At 35.9% G+C, this 19106-nt stretch overlaps 1 protein-coding gene across 1 annotated transcript in view; it reads right to left on the bottom strand.

Annotated features, from left to right (window-relative positions):
• The window catches only part of CPB1 (carboxypeptidase B1), a 34870-nt gene extending 30541 nt beyond the window's left edge, over positions 1–4329 (bottom strand). The window contains exons 1-2 of the mRNA XM_082749769.1: positions 4232–4329; positions 4049–4124 (exon numbers count right to left, since the gene is read on the bottom strand). Coding sequence (XP_082605895.1) covers positions 4049–4124; positions 4232–4302 — 147 coding nt within the window. The 5' untranslated portion in view covers positions 4303–4329. The remainder of the gene's footprint in view (positions 1–4048; positions 4125–4231) is intronic.
• Positions 4330–19106: the final 14777 nt, after the last annotated feature.

Genomic DNA, 19106 nt, shown 5'->3' with positions numbered 1-19106 from the left:
ACTGAAGAGCCTTTTTTAATATATTAAGAGACCAGCACAAAAGCAAGATAAAGTAGTGTATCCACTATACATTCTTTTAGGGCTTAGAAGAAAATAAATATTGGTATCAGGAGTCTTTGATTCTTTATAAATTTATATAAATTTGTTTCTTCACATTGCATTTGACTCTAAGTTGAACATCTGACGGACTTTTCATTTATATAATGGAATTTTCTTTTCCTCTTGGAAGAAAAAGTGACGTCTAATTGAGGCTCAGTTCCAGAGAGCAGGGAAGAGCTTAGTAGAAAAATATAGTGGGGGTAATGGGAACCCTGGAAGACTGTGACTGTAATGATGTTACTTTGGCCATAGATTAACTTGCACCTTATCATAGAGAAACAAGGTTCAAGAAAGCATAGAGAAAAGAGAATAGGTTTTGTGGTTAATGTCTCCAATAGAGGAACAAGTGCAACTCTGATTGCAAGGAGATGAAATAAAACACTTACTGTATAATTACAGATGAAAAGGGGAGGCTACCAGTGTCCCATGTGATCACAGCTCTCCTGTACATTCAGCTTATAAAAGGATATGTTCAAAAGCTGGGAGGAAGGACACATGGCCAAGGATGAATACAAAGACTAGATGCCCTTGTAATGATCTTATCAGGAAGGCTACAGTCCAGACTATGCTGCACTTGCAAGATTGCTGAGGAGAATAAAAATCTTTTCATTCATGTTGGAAATAAAATGAATAAAGAACAAACATGCAGTCCCATTGCTTGCAGCTAAAGCTTGATGTTTGCAGCTGGGAGAGAGAAAGTCACTCTATTTAACTATTGTTTGACTTTTGTCTTTTCTCAGGGGGTATACTATTTCTTGTTTCTTCTATTTCTGGAGAGATAAAATAACCATAAGTAAAAAAATTTTCAGATGTTAGGATTTTTAGCAGAAACACCTTCTTTGGAAAGAGAATATTGAGGCCCAAGATAGATGAGGAGAGAAAGGATTATACTGGCCATGTAAATTGCATTCAAGATTCCAGTTCTAAAGATGGTAATAATAACAAATACTTCTATAGATATCATTATATAAGTTCTTTCTAAGTGATTTAAAGATTTAGAGGACTTAATGTAAGTCCTTTAAATCTCACAACAATCCTATAAGGTAAATACTAGTATTCTCATTTGATAAAATAGAAAGTTGAGACCCAGAGAGGTGTCCAAGGTCCAGCTAGCAAGTGGTAGAGCCAGGAATTGAATCCAGGAGTCTGAGTCCAGGTTCCCTGCTCTCGACTATTTTAAAATGCTGAATCTTAGGTAACTAAAAAAATAACTGCATGTGTGATTGCAGAAATTTCTCAGCACCCTTGGAGGAATCAGAGCTTGAAGGAATCACTAAAGAGTGGAGAGGGTAAATCTTGGATTTCAGAAATAGGAAAACAGGTGAATTCCAGAAGCAGGAGCTCCTTGGGGCCTGGTGTGGATTCTGGCAAAGCTGCAGAGTAAACTGGAAGTAGATGGATTGTGAATGTTCAGAAAAGGAAGCTATGATCCCTGGGAGCCAACATGGTTTAAAGCAAGAGTGAGTCAGGCCTAATGAACTTCATCTTATTATTGAAAAAGACCACTATCCTGATGGAATGCTGAATCTGGATCTTAGCAAAACATTTGACCAAGTCTCTGCATTTATATTCTTTATAAGCTGGAAAATACAATGTTAGCTACAGCTAACAGTAATGTGGATACTTGAGCAAACTTACCTGAGGATGGTTGGTTAATGCATCACTTTCAGTACTTAACACATTGGAAACTCATGATAAGTATGTATTGAATGAATAAGCCATGAAGGAGGCCTCTAATTCTGTGGTGACCCCTCATTGACCTAATATTTTTATCAGTGACAAAGATAAAAGTTGGAAAGTCATGCTTGTCAAACTTCTGGTAATATAAAGTTAGGGGGAAGAATTATTTCCCTGGGTGACTGAATTCATTATAAAAATGATCTCAACCTGCTGAAAACAGGCTATAAAGACACATTTAACTGCATTTAGGTTAAAAAATAAATTAGGCAAGAAGAAGTAATATCTTGTTTGAAGGTGATTCATGTGAAAAAAAGAATAACCTAATGGTTTCAATTGGCCAATATATTTGTTATAACCTAAGATTATTCTGTAAACTGTTCAAGATGTTGAAAAGAATCTCAGGCCTCCTTAATAAATGTCCATTTTACAGATGAAGACAGGCAGTGGTCCTGCAGTATGTATTAATCAGAGCATAGCTAGGGGTCCATTGTCAATTCTGAAAGCTACATTTTAAAAAAGAAATATAGACAGAAAGATTGAGCTATATCCAGAAGTGACCAGAATGATCAGGTGTCTGTAAACCCATGCTAAGAGAAATTATAAAAGGCCTAGAATAAATAAATTTTAGAGGGTGAAGGACCATCTGTACCCCAATGTTTATAGCAGCAATGGCCACGGTCGCCAAACGGTGGAAAGAACCAAGATGCCCCTCAACGGATGAATGGATAAGGAAGATGTGGTCCATATACACTGTGGAGTATTATGCATCCATCAGAAAGGATGAATACCCAACTTTTGTAGCAACATGGATGGGACTGGAAGACATTATGCTGAGTGAAATAAGTCAAGCAGAGAGAGTCAGTTATCATATGGTTTCACTTATTTGTGGAGCATAACACATAACATGGAGGACATGGGGAGATGGAGAGGAGAAGGGAGTTGAGGGAAATTGGAAGGGGAGATGAACCATGAGACTATGGGCTCTGAAAAACAATCTGAGGGTTTTGAAGGGGCGGGGGGTGGGAGGTTGGAGGAGCCAGGTGGTGGATATTATGGAGGGCATGTATTGCATGGAGCACTGGGTGTGGTGCATAAACAATGAATTCTGTTACGCTGAAAAGAAATAAATTTAAAATAAAATAAAATAAAATAAATTTTAGAGGGTGATACACAATATTTGGCTCCAGCTAGGTCCAATGGGCTAGAGTTGGAGAAGGTAGATTTTAGCTTCATATAACAATTGGAATGACTTGTAAGGCCAAATGGGCTACTTTGAAAGCAGTATTCCTGCTATCCCTGGAGGTGCTCAAGCAGGTGTTGTTGGAACTAAAAACCAGGGATGATATTTCTATGGAGGAAATTCCAGGTTTGAGTTGGAATAAATGACTTTATTTTCTTTAAATTCTAAACTTTTGAATCTGTTTCAGATTATGATACTGTATCTTCTTTTTTCTCCCCATACCTTAAAAGCTAAAAGAAAAAACCTATAAAAAGGTAGATAGATAGATATAGATATAGATATAAATATAGATATAGATATAAATAGGAGATGGATATTTAGGGGCTAGCAAATTATTTTGGTTTATATTTCATGAGGAAACAGGTTTGGCCCAAGTGAACCACTTGTGGTCAGCAATAGCTTCCTGTTAAATGCATATGTAATTAAAAATATCAGTTCTCACCCCATATACAGTGGATTTTAAAAAAATTAGCATAGAGATTTTGGTTTATTGAAAGTAAAAACAAATATGAAAATCATTCATGGCTTTTACCTCCTTTGCCCGCCCCAGCCCTTCATGTCATATCGTTAAGAGGGCCTGAATCAAGGTCATGAAAACTCAAGCTGTTTGATTTGGAATGAAAGAAAATCAAAGGGAACAGATGATACATGGGATGTGGAAATGAATTTCAAGTTGGACAGAAGCCCAGTTTTTCAGTAATATCCAAGTTGATCATTTTTCACTTTTGCCTTAGAAGGCAAGTGACTGAACATTAGATGTACTGTGACCTTTGTGGCAGTTCCATCTCATCCAGTTGTCATGTCCTGTCAGCTCCTTAAAATGTTTTCATGGATTTATAATACTGTAGGGCCATGACAATCTAATTTAGGCAGAAAAGAAGGTATCGTGGCATTAAATGTTTTTTTTTTTTCAAGTTATTTCTTGCTGTGGTTAATATTTTAGTCATTCTTCCTTTTATGGAATCACAGTACATTCTAAGATTTTAAAGTAAGTGTAAAGCAAACCTGTACTACAGGATCATTACTTACTTGGGTGGTGCTGGCCAACTTATGGAGTAAGTTGATGTGATTTTCATCTTCAACATTGACCCGGAACACCTTCTCACTGAATGGTGAGATAGCAGAAGACAAAATTTAAAATTGGGTAGTGCATTCACATTTTTTGGGATAGCAAGGAAGAGGACTTAATCTTTTAAGGAGTTGCTTACTTACCCTTCAAAGTGCTCACCAGAATGGTGAGAAGATGCTAGGGCCAGAGTCACAAGAAGCAAGAATGTCAGCATTGTGACTGACTAGATCCTTTGAGTGTGTTTTACCTGCTTTTATAGTCCAAGGTGTTCTTTGTTTTCTTCTTCTGATTGCAGATAGGCACTATCAAATTTTGATTAATGATTTTCCTAGCATTATTGCCTTGGTAGCTGTGTAAAGTCAGAGAGGATATCTCTCTCAACACCTGTGGATACAGAGCAAATAATCTCAAGTTCAACCCATCTAGCTTAGATGTCAGACCTTGAATAGTTGGGAGCTAAATGAGTTTTAAATAAAATACATTTTTTAGTCATTTTTTTGTATTTTTTTTTCATTTTGAATTGAGTATAACATACAATGATTTAAGTGTAATAGTTGATGACTTTTGACAAGTGCATACATTCATGTAACAAAGATCCCAGTGAAGGTATAGAACATTTTCATCACCCTAAGAAGTTCTTTTGAGCATCATTCCAGTCTCTTTCTGTATTCCCCTCAGGAAAACAATATTTGGATCTCTAGCTTCATATATTAGTTTTGCCTGTACTTCAGGCAAAACTTCATGTAAATAAGGTCATACCATAAATATTCCTTTGTGTATGGATTCTTTCATTCAAGGTACTGTTTTTATGATATATTAGTATTTTTGTTTGCATTATTAACTTGTTCTTTAATATTAAGTAATATTTTATTGTATGAATATACCACAATTTGTTTATCCATTTTCCTGTTGATGTATATTTGTGTTGTTTCCAATTTGGTGTTACTATGAATAGAGCTGCAGTAAACATTTTTGTACAGACCTTTTTGTTGGCATGTTTTCACTTTGGGGGAGTAAATATCTTTAGAGTGGAATTGCTAAATATTAATGTAGGTGAGGGTTTAACATTATAAGAATCTGTCATACATTTTTCCATAATAGTTGTTCCATTTTAGGCTTCTATCAGTGTCTAGTAGTTATTCCATTTTAAGCTTCTACCAGTGTCCAGTAGCTCTCCATTTTCTCCAGGATTTTGGTATTTTTAGTCTTTAATTTTGACAATTCTGGAGAGTATGCTGTGTTATCTAATTGTGCTTTTAATTTGTATTTCCCTGGTACTAATGATGTTGAATATTTTTTCATATATATAGAACCATTTGTAAATCTTTTTTTGTGAAGGATCTGTTGAAGTTATTTGCCTTTTTAAAGAAATTTGTTATTTGGCTTTATTATTGCGTTGTAGCAGTTCTTTATATATTCTGGATACAAGTCCTTTATTAGAAATGTATATCACGAATATTTCTTCTCAGTATGTAACTTTTATTTTCATTTTCTCAATTTTATCTTTTGATGAGCAGAAGTTTTAAATTTTGATGAAGTTTCAGGTTATCCATGTTTTTCTTTATAGTTCATGCCTTTTACATTCTTTCCAAGCAATCTTTCCTATCCCAAGTTCTCAAACGTATTTGCTTACATTTTCTTATAAAGAGCTTTGTCATTTGGGTCTTATGTATGGTATAAGGTAGGGATCAAAAAAATTTAATTAATTAATTTATTTAGATTTTATTTATTTATTGACAGAGAGAGAGCATGAAAGTAGTCAGAGTTGCAGACAGAAGGAGAGGGAGAAGCAGGCTCTCAGCTGAGCAGAGAGCCTGATACAGGGCTCGATCCCAGGACCCCAGGGTCATTACCTGAGCTGAAGACAGCCGCTTAACGGACAGAGCCACCCAAGTACCCTGATCAACAAAACTTTTAATATATGGATATCCAGTAGATCCAGTACTATATAGAGAGCAGACTTCTTTACCCATTTAATTAACTTGGGTTTCTATGTCAAAAGTTATTTGGCTATATATATGTGGTGTAATTTTGGACTTTCTATTATGTCCCATTGAACTATTTGTTTAGTTTTATACAATTATTACAGTTTCTTGATTATTTTACTTTATAGTAAGACTTAAGGTCAAATAATATGTAAATCCCACAACTTCATTCTTTTCCAAGTTTGATTCCAAATACTTTACCTTTCTGTTTATATTTTAGTATTAACTTATCAATTTCAATGAAAAATCTTGCTGGAATTTTGATTGCGATTGCACTGAATCTATAGATCAATTTGGGGAGAACTGATATAATTACAATATTTAGTCTTCGGCTCTTACATATGTCATCTCTATATATTAATCTGGGTCTTTGTCAAAAAGTGGAAGGGTCTGGGTTTTTATCCTACTTACAAGATACAAAGTTATCCTGTTTCAGTTTCATAGAGCTGGCAGAAGATGTGAAACTTCTGGGTCAGAAGCAAAGGGCTTTATTATGTATGGTCTAGCAGACAGCATAGACTTTGTGTGTCAGTCCTTTAATTTCCCTGTCCTATGGGGGATGATGTAAAGGCATTCCAGCTAGATACTGGGTGCAGAGGTTTGTGTCACAGTTGAGGTATACTGAGTTTAGGAAACTCTCAATCTCACGAGGCAGCTGCTAGCAAATCTGCTCAACTTTTGTCTTACAGGAGACATTAGCTTTATTGTCCTATAGGGCAAACAGAACTTCCCTTTGCCCCAAAGGGAGATGTTTTCTAAACTCTTTGCTATATAAACATTTTTTGAAAAGATAGTCCAGAATAAAATCTGCCATAGGATGTGCTGAAAGAGAGGGATCCATGGAGAATTTTCTCAACAATACCTACCTTTTTTTATATGCTCTTTACTTCTGGTGAATTTTCTTGTGAGTATGTTGCTCTGTTGGTCACTCTGATTAATCTTACTGACAGGGGCTAGGACCAAATTCATTCATTTTTATCTAGTGTTGTATTTAGTTAAGGTTAGTATCAATAGGACTCTAAGAAGCATGATGAAACTAATCTGTAACATTGACCTCAGCCATTCCTCTCTAGGGTACCATACCCAACTAGCTGAAGATTCCATAAACTATCAATATCTGCTTTAGAGAGACAGGTAGCTTTCTTCTTCAATTTCGGTATTGACGGTTTCACTTTCCCTGAGACAATAATACAGTTACAGCAGGATCTATTAGCTACTGTACAAACTCTACCATGGTCTTCAAGGAGAGAGTCTATGGCAATTCTATCATGCATAACAACGCTGGTCTAAACTAGCTGAATGAAAGAGAAAATTCATTATTCATGCAGCTGGAGTGCTCAGCGATGGTGCTGGCTTCACAAGTTCAGTTGATGATGTTTATATTTTTACAAAGATATACACACATATACATATATATACACATATTTATATATGCATACATACATATATATATATATATATACATAATATATATATGTATGTGTGTGTGTATATATCTATTGGAAAACTAATTTCTTCTCAAAAGTTTAACCCAGATCTTCAGTTAAATCCTAGTGGACTGACTTCTCTATCCTTGAGACAATTCTATAGTCAGGATGGTGAGATGTGCTGATTGGCCAAGCCTAAGTCATTTGACCACCCCCTGGAACCTTAATATACACCTCATGCAAAATATCTAATATAGCTATTACTGTTGATACTGTTACCCTTCCCAGGATGATCTTAAGCAGTCAGTCAAGGTCCAGATCTTAGGTCAGTGCCCTAACTTCTAGAGAGGCTGGGAAAGTAGGATTTCAAATTTTAACTTAAATAATGGGAGCCTTGTATTGCTCTTCAGCTAGAACATTCTCCAAACTTAGAGCAGGGATTCAGATCTGGCCAGTTAAAAAGAATGACAAATATACAGTAAAGGGGATAAATCATTTGTGGATGACGTATGATCTTGGGACTTAAACATAGTAAACAGTTTATTTTAGTTGATGCTTTGTGAATGCAAGAGGAGGACAATTAGGATTTTCAGTTAGTAATTAAAATTTGTTTTTGTTAGTTGTAATAATTTTTCCATAGATATTGAAATTTCTGCTTCCCATCACATGTTTATATATTTAAATTCTTCTTTTTTATGTATAGCTTGGTGATTAATAAGCCCAGAGGCACCTTTGTGTCTGTTTGTGTTTCATGTAACAGCGTGAGATTGTGGAGAGTCTGTAAACTGCCCCATGGTGTTATAATTCATCCTGTATGATGTCTCAGTTTTTGGAAAAACATTTCTCCAAACACCTTCCATGGTGTTAAATAAGAAAGGGTTCTGAAGTCAAATGTGTTTGCTTTACACTAAAACAAACAAGCTCCTTTAGGGGGGCTTTTTAAAGTCTAAAGACTCTTTAAAATATGTATGGTAAATCATCAAAAAGGGACCCTGACAGCATTTCCCAAATATATCTCATAGTAGAGTGCCAGGTTGGTTAAGTCTAGGTAAAATTAGAAGACTTGGGACCATTGCTACATTCAGTATTTTTGGCTGTGAAACATATTTCTTCAAAAGCATCAATTAGGACTGGTGATTTTGGGAACACATTTTGGTAAACTCTAGACTGAGTTCATAAATGGAGTCACATTAACTTAAAATTTGGTTCTGTACATTCTTGGTCTGTTTTGTTCAAGGCTGAGGAGTTTATTATGACTTCAATGTTAAGGTCACAGGGTTAAGTGCTGTGGAGTACTCAGAGATGAAAAGAGCTTGATTTCTGCTCTTCAGGCCCTGCTGTGCCAGGCATGGAAGTGGTTAGGTACAAATATTAAAGGAATAGTTTTCTTGACATCTTCCTTTTTTATTTTGAAGTGTGGATTTAATAATTGGGTCAATTGGTGATTCTGAGTAAACCATTCTCTCAACTTGCAAACTATATTGAATGAGTGGGTGAGGGCTCTTCTTCACTGTTAAAGGACTGAATGATCTATGGGAAGAGAGATGAATTAGGGAATGTATAATTTCTCTTATGTCAGAGAAAACAGTTTTAACTGACTTTTTAAAGTCTTAAAAGTACTTTATACATGTATTTGCATTTGTTCATATTAAACAGGAGAAATTTTATATAAAAACTATCTTTTTCAGAAATCTTGTATTATCATCATCATCATAGTCATCATTATCATCATATTCTATCATCATTGCTAGACCATGAAAGGTCTATGAGAGGAGAACTTTGGTGCTTTGATTCTGATGTTACAAACACAGCTCCTAAATGGGGAATTATTTCCAGGAAGAGTTAGCTTTTGTTTTTGTGTGCATCTAATTAAGACAACTAATTAGTTTAGTCAATTCAGGGAAAATTCTGCTAAAATCCTTATCTTAACTGAACTGTCTGGTTGTTTGTGAGGCAGCCAGAATTTCCCTGTAACTTGATGGGTATAACTGATTGATGACCCTATCTGTTGGTATTGCTCCAAGGAGGGCAAAAACAACCAAAAATGTTATCCAGGTGCACCAATGGCCTGTTAGCTTTGTGTAATTATATTTAATATTCCAATAAACTGTTTTTTTTATGGATATGAAGAGGGAGGCTAGTAAACATTTTCTTGGCAGGCTTTTCTCTCTGAGATCTACTGATGTATATATATATATATATATATATAATAAATATATAAATATATAAAAATATAAATATATATATATATTTATAAATATATATATGCATCATCATTAATGGGAATAGTCTGCATATCTCTGGGGGAATGTTGTTTATTGTTGAATTGCAGACCAGAATTTTTGAAAACTGGAAGATAAACTGGGCTACTTCATCCCATAAATCTTACCACCTGACTCATCAATTTGAAGTTCCTTATTGAAATAAGGAAAACATCTTTAATCAAGCAAATATTTGGAAACTGCAAACATATCTCTATTTGGAATTTGGGAGATAATTAAAATGGACAGGTTATGATTGATTAACTCTTGAAGAATGGGTTAGTTCAAAGGCAGTTGGTTTTCTGTCTTTCCTTATATCAACACTCCATCAACAGGAATTAAGGAAACAGCATAACTAGGCTCCAGCTCCTTGCTGAAGGCAATTAATCAGGACAGAAGAGGGGGGAGGTAAATTGGAATGGTGCCAAATAAATCAACCTGTTTTTTCACCTACATTTATCTTTGTTAATTCTTATAGGCCATCTTAATATTTTGATATTTGTGTATTAGGTTATGGATTTTAAGAAGAAATTCCAAGGTATTTCTAATTATTAAATGAATAAATTAAATGTTATATTTGAATATCAATGTCTTTATTTTATTGAAAACAAACTTGTGGGAAGATGTACATTTCTACCTTTAATTCAATACACGAAATATTTGTTTTATGCTGTTTGTAAGATAGTGGGGAATTATCTTTATTCTTAATATGCTGTGACATAACATGAAAGTCCCTTAAAGCCTTTTGAGGGAAGGGCAGGGTTTTAATAAATAAAATGTTAATAATATGAAATGCTGTATGCGTAGAGAAATAAAAGCATACAATCAATTCAAAAAAAAATGTCAGTATTTTCTGACAACCTGTTTAATATTTACCTGATATGAATCTTCGAAAAGGTCTCTGTTCTACTTTGCATGGCTCCAGTTCAATTTCAATTTATTCTTAAAATTAGTTTGGAAGGGCAACCTCCAGGCACACAGATAATGCAGCTGATGCTATCATTTGGCAGTCTGGTTCTAACTACCAGATTGTTTTTTTCTGTTCCCAGACTCTAACTCATTGAGACTCTTACATTGCTATTATATTACTTGAGGTCATTTGATAGGCTAACCCTAGGATGATTAGTCTGGTTGATATTTGAGGGTAACAGGTTGACAACAGATTCTCCTGGAGTTATTAGAAAAAGTTGACATTTAAGTGCTGTAAGATAATCAGTACAATGGATATTTGCACTTGAGTTTTCCCCTGTTAGGAGGGATATATGTTTTATGCTGGAATGTTCTACAGTCCCTTAGAAGAACTAAATACCTTATCACTGTACTTTTAAAATAATAAAATCCTTCCAAAGAATTTTGAGAATTAAATACCTAAATTGACACCTTAATTGAGATTAAAAAAAAAAAGATTCAGACTCTTTGATTGCTGTTTCCTTTTACCTCAAAATTTTTTGTCTCCAAATACAAGGAGGGTTGAGGTTGCTTCACAATTAATGACCTAATTTTGTAACACTGCATGCTGTTTCCCAACATTGATCTGACTTGGAGGCAAGTCTGTTAAACATGATATCAGCAGGAGTTATTTTGACAGCTGCCAGAAGCAGTAACATAAGGCTTAAGAAGTTCTCATTTTAGAATGTGGTAGCCTAGAATATTGGTCTGTATGCATACTAATAGGCAATCAAAGATGGTAGCGCAGTGTTCAAGAGAAGAACCCACAAGGAAAAGTGATCACATTAATTAAAAAAACAAAAAACAAAAACATCAGTTTTCTCAGGAAACATTGGAAAGTAAAGATGAAACCAAGAAATGCCCCTGCTAATTTCAAATTAGTCCAGCAGAATCAAAAGCACATTCTTCCTTTTGATGACGTCTGGTATTGCTCTATTGCCATGAGTAGTGGTTCCAAACTACATGAAATGGCATCCCTGACACATGGAATATTGGCTGTTGACAGGTTCCCCTTAATCTGAGAAGAGCGCCTCTGTGGATAGAATATAGTTTTCATTTTTGAGGATTGATGATCCAGCATCAGATTATATGATAAACTTCCTCAAACCATGGTCTTATGTTTTCTAACAGTTTTAGAAAACACTCAGTGTCTGCATTTCAGAATGATAACACAAGGATAAATCAAATAGCAAATTAAATTTAGGTATGCCATCTGCTGCCTTTGTTTTATGAATTCCAGCCCATAGGACATTGACTGGGCATGAATGTATAAGCCATTGTCTTTTATTGTTGGACTTACTACAAATATTGGACAAATGTTCATTCATGCTGTCAGTCTTCTCGGAAAGAGTAAAATTCAGCAAAAGTGAATTTTTTTTTTTTAGTTGTTGTGAGTTTTTGTTTTAATAAAAATGAACCACAGCAGAAGAAAAAACAGCATGTATTCATGCTCTGAGTGCAACATCTCAGCAGGCTTTAGGAACTCATCCACAAGGGGTAAATTGTCTAGTGCATAATTGTAAGCAGAACTGTAAAAAGCCATATTAGGCTTCCATGATTTTATTCTCTTCTTCTGGTAAAAGGTCATTACTTCTCCCTGAGCCCCTAATGGTTAAGCCCTTTACAACCTTTTCATTTCCAAGAAAGTTCTTGATTTCTTTTGATGCCATGTCTTATGCCATGTCTTTACTTCATAGTTCTGTAAGACATTATATCTTTCCAATGTTTCTGAGGAACTTTTCTTAATATTCCTTTAAAACTTTGATTTTAAAAATTCTCTGCTTTTGGAGGCACAGTAGATAGATTTTCCTTGAAGAGTTTAATGTAGAGTATGAATTTATAGACATGGAATTACATTTTGGTGCTATCATTTAGAAGCATTTTATACTTTTGATATCTATTGCTAGTCTTGTTCTTTAGCAGCATTTGCTGAGTTGCAGTGGTTACCAGGACCAGGAAGAGCTGCTTTTCAAGGACTTTCATAGATTTTTAGCTAACTGTAAAATGAGTTCTCTATTTCTGAGGATAATAAAAGTCTTAATGATATGTGCATCCAACAGATGGGATAGAGGGCTATTTTGGCAGTGGGCAGTTGAAATCTGCCCTCAGTTCTTTGTATAAGGCTCTCACTAAAGTCAATAAAAGGTAATTTTCACACACAATTTAATTCAGAGTATAAAATGTGGGGAAGAGTAGCTGGTTTAAGTCCAATGGGCATAAGGGTAGCATTTGGTAAAAGTTTTGTTTGATGGAAAATTTTAACTGATAGACAAGTTGATCAAGAGATATACAGGACCAGGTCACAAATTGTGGACGATGGCAGGGCTTCAGAGGCAGAGCGAGGACACAGCTGAAGTAATTTATCCCCAACATCTCTGGCATAAGCCTTAATGATGAAAAAAAAAAAAAAAAGAAGAAGAAACAAAAATCTCTTTCTCTCTGTTTGTTCCTGGTTTTCTTCCCTTTTCACTCTCTCAGTTATACATGTTTTTTAAACCATGTATCTGCTCATGGTTCTACTTAGTATATTACCCAACAAACAAAATGTTTACATGAATCAGTACTACAGTGTGGGTGCATCATGATGTACATTAGGCAGATCCAGAATATACACTCCAGCTATGTAGGGTCAGCTGTGTGGCACAGACCACCTGATATGAAAGAAGGACTCCTTAAATATTCTTCCTGGTTATGGTGAGGGGATTTCATGTTAAATGCAGGTAAAGTTTAAATGAGGCCAACAAATAATCTGGAGACAGAGTCATAAATGAAAATTATGCATAGAAACCATTAGTAACTCCTTTTTCTTATACTTACTAAATGATTTGTTTATTATTCATATTAATAACTTACATGTATTTGGGGAATAATATTTAAAAAGTCAACAATGCTTTTAACGTGCATTATTTTATCTGATGGCTGGTGATCTCTGTGGTATAAATGTATGCATGACAGATATGCAGAACAGGCTTATATTCTGGCTCATTTATTGTTTAGTCTTTGAAGGCAGGTTCTGTAATTCTATACACCAAGAATACATGTCAAATCGAAATGACTTTATAGTCTTGGAATTAGAATATTTTGTTAGACTACTGCAGGTTTTCTCAGTCTTATCACTTTTGACATTTTGGACTGGATAATTCTCTGTTGTGCAGGCTGTTACGTGCATTGTAGGATGTTTAGTATTGTTTCCTGATAGTACCATTTAGATGCCAGCAGTAATTTCCCTTACTCCCTCTGAGTTGTGAAACCAAAAATGTCTTTAGACATTGCCTAATGTCTCCTCAGGGATAAGCTTCTCCTATTGAGAACCCTGGCCTACTGATAGGATTAGCTTGTTTCCAAATATAGCTAAGGCTTCCTTGAACTTTAATAAGATTGTAGACACAGATGGAGAGACAAATCAGGAAAAAAAGTTGTATGTGTAGGATATTTAGATTAGACATTAATCATGGCTTTTTGATGGCTCCATTGGCATAATAAGACCCGATTAAAGCATTAATTAACAAGACAGTATCAGCAACAATGAGGTACTTACATGCTAGCATGAAAACTATCCTTGCTCCAATAGATTATTCTTTGGAACTGTGCAGAACAGTGAGAGAAGTTGTCAGCCTTGTAGATGGCTTCAGTTTTGTGAGATGAAATGGAAGAACTTTACCCAGGGTAAAAGAAATCCTTAAGCATGGCTTAAAGAATGGAAGCTGAGATGTGACAAGTTGCCTGCAAAGAAGGCAGCAGATACTGAGTGGGAGGCTTTACTTGAATGGAAATATTTTGATTTAATATTCCATGCTTCATACCTTCTGAACATCTACAAGTGCTTCCAGTCCCTCAAGGAAATTGAGTTCTTTGCATAGTCCAGCTGAGCCTAGAGGCTGTGACCATAGTAAATAGACTGGAAACTTCTTACTATTCCTTATTTTTCTTGGGCTTAATTCCTGCTACCCTTTCTAAGTGAAGATGAGCAGGGACAGGAACAACTAGGATCTGTGTACTTATGTATACTTCCTTTCTATTGTTTAGTTATGATACTATCTCCCAAAATTGAGGTGAGGAGGATGGACCCATTTCTTGCAATTCTTGTTAATTTATGATTCAAGTAAATATTTTTCTGTTGTCCTTGACATTTTCCCATAGACTGTAGAACATTCTTGACTTTGGCTTGCTTAATACTATTAGTTAAAATCTGTATGAGCACCAGAAATTCTTCCTTATTTATTTGCTTTTTTCCCATCCTTAACATACATTTTTAAAAGAAAACTATTTAGAATTTTAAAGAGCAAAAGTAAATTTGCTAATTTCTGAGTTACAGAATTATTTTTTTTTGAGGGTTTTTCCTCTTAACTTTTTATTTAAATTCTAGTTAGATAGCATACAGTATAATATTAGTCTCAGGTATACAGTTTAGTGATTCAACAGATCCATACAACTCCTCGTGCTCATCCCAGGTGCACTCCTTAATCTCCATCACCTATTTAACCCATCCTTCCACCTACCTCCCTTTTGGTAACCATAAATTTGTTCTCTAGAGATTTGCCTCTTGATTTTCCTCTCTCTTTCTTTCCCCTATGATTGTTTATTTTGTTTCTTAAGTTCCACGTATGAGTGAAATCAAGTGGTATTTGTCTTTCTCTGACTTATTTCACTTAGCATAATGCTCTCTAGCTCCATTCATGTCATTGCAAATGACAAGATTTCATTCTTTTATATGGCTGAGCAATATTCTATTGCATATATATATACCACATCTTTATTCATTCATCAGTTGATGGACATTTGGGCTCTTTCCATAATTTAGCTATTGTTGATATTGCTGCTATAAACATCAGGGTGCATGTATGCCTTCAAATCAGTATTTTTGTATCCTTTGACTGAATACCTAGTAGTGAAATTACTCCATCACAGCGTAGTTCTACTTTTAACGTCTTGAGGAACCGAAATACAGTTCTCCAGAGTGGATGTACCAGTTTGCATTCCACCAACAGTGAAAGAGGGTTCTCTTTCTCCCCATCCTCACCAACACCGGTTGTTTCTTGTGTTGTTAAATTTAGTCATTCTGACTGGTGTGAGGTGAGTATAGTTTTGATTTGTATTTTCCTGATGGTGAATGATACTGAGCATCTTTTCCTGTGTCTGTTGGCCATCTGTATGTAGAAGCAAAGATTTGAGAGTCAAAGAGTCTTGAAGATGGAAGAAGGAGTCACAAGTCAAGAAACACAAGTGGTTACTAGAAGCTAGAAAAAAGAGGGAACCAGATTCTTGCCTAGATCCTCCAAAAGGAAGAGAGCCATGCTAACACTTTGATTTTTATCCCAGAAGGAGTAATTGTGGACTTGACACTCAGAAGTATAAGATAATAAATTTATATTTTTTTAATGTACTCAAAACTACTCATTTATTAGCATAAAGTATATTATTTGCCCCAGGGGTACAAGTCTGTGAATCATCAGGCTTACACATTTCACAGCATTCACCATAGCACATACCCTCCCTAATGCCCATCACCAAGCCACTCTATCTCTACTCCCCCACCCCCCAGCAACCCTCAGTTTGTTTCATGAGGTTAAGAGTCTATTATGATTTGTCTCCCTCCCTATGCCATCTTGTTTTATTTTTTCCCTCCCTACCTCCCATGACCCCGCACTGGCCGCTCAAATTCGTCATATCAGAAAGATCATATGATAATTGTCTTTCTCTGATTGACTTATTTCACTTAGCATAATACCCTGTAGTTCCATCCACATCATTGCAAGTGGCAAGATTTCGGAGTTTTAATGACTGCATAATATTCTGTTGTATATATATACAACATGTTCTTTATCCATTCATCTGTTGATGGACATCTAGGCTCTTTCCATAGTTTGGCTGTTGTGGACATTGCTCCTATAAACATTAGGGTGCATGTGCCTCTTCAGATCACTACAATTGTATGTTTAGGGTAAATATCCAGTAGTGCAATTGCTGGGTTGTAGGGTAACTCTCTATTCAACTTTCTGAGGGACCTCCATACATTTTTCCAGAGTGGCTGCACCAGCTTGCATTCCCAACAAAAGTGTAGGAGGGTTCCCCTTTCTCTGCATCCTCGCCAGCATCTGTCATTTCCTGACTGGTTAATTTTAGCCATTCTGACTGGTGTGAGGTGGTATCTCATTGTGGTTTTGATTTGTATTTCCCTGATACCAACTGATGTAGAGTAAATTTTCATATGTCTGTTGGCCATCTGGATGTCTTCTTTGCAGAAATCTCTGTTCATGTCGTCTGCTCATTTCTTGGTCAGACTATTAGTTCCTTGGGTGTTGAGTTTGATAAGTTCTTTATAGATTTTGGATACTAGCTCTTTAACTGATACGTCATTTGCAAATATCTTCTCCCATTCTGTCAGTTGTCTTTTGGTTTTGTTGACTGTTTCCTTTGCTGTGAAAAGCTTTTGATCTTAACAAAGACCCAAGTTCATTTTTGCCCCTGCTTCCCTTGCTTTTGGTGATATTTCCAGGAAGAAGTTGCTGCGGCTGAGGTCAAAGAGGTTGCTGCCCGTGTTCTCCTCAAGGATTTTGATGGATTCCGTTCTCACATTGAGGTCCTTCATCCATGTTGAGTCTGTTTTCATGTGTGGTGTAAGGAAATGGTCCAGCTCAATCTTCCTCATGTGGCTGTACAGTTTTCCCAAACCATTTGTTGAAGAGACTGTCTTTTTTCCACTGGATGTTCTTTCCTGCTTTGTCGAAGATTAGTTGACTGTAGAGTTGAGGGTCCATTTCCAGGCTCTCTATTCTGTTCCATTGATCTATGTGTCTGTATTTGAGCCAGTACCATACAATCTTGATGATGACAGCTTTGTAACAGAGCTTGAAGTCTGGAATTGTGATGCTGCCAGCTTTGGTTTTCTTTTTCAACATTCCTCTGGGTATTTGGGGTCTCTTCTGGCTCCATATAGATTTTAGGATTATCTGTTCCATTTCTTTGAAAAAAAGGGATGGGGTTTTGATAGGGATTGCATTAAATGTGTAGATTGCTTTAGGTAGCATAAACATTTTCACAATATTTGTTCTTCCGATCCATGAGCATGGAACGTTTTTCCATTTCTTTGTGTCTTCCTCAATTTCTTTCACGAGTACTTTATAGTTTTCTGAGTACGGATTCTTTGCCTCTTTGGTTAGGTTTATTCCTAAGTATCTTATGGTTTTGGGTGCAATTGTAAATGGGACTGACTCCTTAATTTCTCTTTCTTCTGTCTTGCTGTTGGTGTAGAGAAAGAAATGCAACTGGTTTTTCTGCGTTGATTTTGTATTCTGACACTTTAATGAATTCCTGTACAAGTTCTAGCACTTTTGGAGTGGAGTCTTTTGGGTTTTCCACATAAAGTATCATATCATCTGCAAAGAATGAGAGTTAGACTTCTTCTTTGCCAATTCGGACGCCTTTTATTTCTTTTTGTTGTCTGATTGCTGAGGCTAGAATTCTAGACTGTGTTGAATAGCAGTGGTGATAGTGGACATCCCTGCTGTGTTCCTGACCTTAGGGGAAAGCTCTCAGTTTTTCCCCATTGGTTTCCCCATGATATTTGCGGTAGGTTTTTCACAGACGGCTTTGATGATGTTGAGGTATGTACCCCCTATCCCTACACTGTGAAGAGTTTTGATCAAGAAAGGATGCTGTAATTTGTCAAATGCTTTTTCAGCATCTATTGAGAATATCATATGGTTCTTGTTCTTTCTTTTATTAATGTATTGTATCACATTGATTGATTTGTAGTTGTTGAACCAACCCTGCAGCCCTGGAATAAATCCCACGTGGTCGTGGTGAATAATCCTTTTAATGTACCTTTGGATCCTACTGGCTAGTATTTTAGCGAGAATTTTTGCATCCATGTTCATCAGGAATATTGGTCTGTAATTCTCCTTTTTGATGGGGTCTTTGTCTGGTTCTGGGATGAAGGTAACGCTGGCCTCATAAAATGAGTTTGGACGTTTTCCGTCCATTTCTATTTTTTGGAACACTTTCAGAAGAATAGGTCTTAATTCTTCTTTAAATGTTTGGTAGCATTCCCCTGGGAAGCCGTCTGGCCCCGGGCTCTTGTTTTTGGGAGATTTTTGATGTCTGCTTCTATTTCCTTGCTGTTTATGGGTCTGTTCAGGTTTTCTATTTCTTCCTGGTTCAGTTGTGGTAGTTTATATGCCTCTAGGAATGCATCCATTTTCTTCCAGATTGTCGGATTTGCTGGGTGTATAGTTGCTCATAATATGTGCTTATAATTGTTTGTATTTCTTTGGTGTTGGTTGTGATCTCTCCTCTTTCATTCATGGTTTTATCCTTTCTCTTTTCTTTTTGGTAAGTCTGGCCAGGAGTTTATCAATATTACTAATTCTTTCAAAGAACCAGCTCCTAGTTCCGATG

This window comes from Mustela nivalis, assembly GCF_964662115.1.
Source record: "Mustela nivalis genome assembly, chromosome: 1".
Lineage (NCBI taxonomy): Eukaryota > Metazoa > Chordata > Mammalia > Carnivora > Mustelidae > Mustela > Mustela nivalis.
Note: the sequence above shows the minus strand (reverse complement) of the source record. Positions and strands in the feature narration are given on the sequence as shown.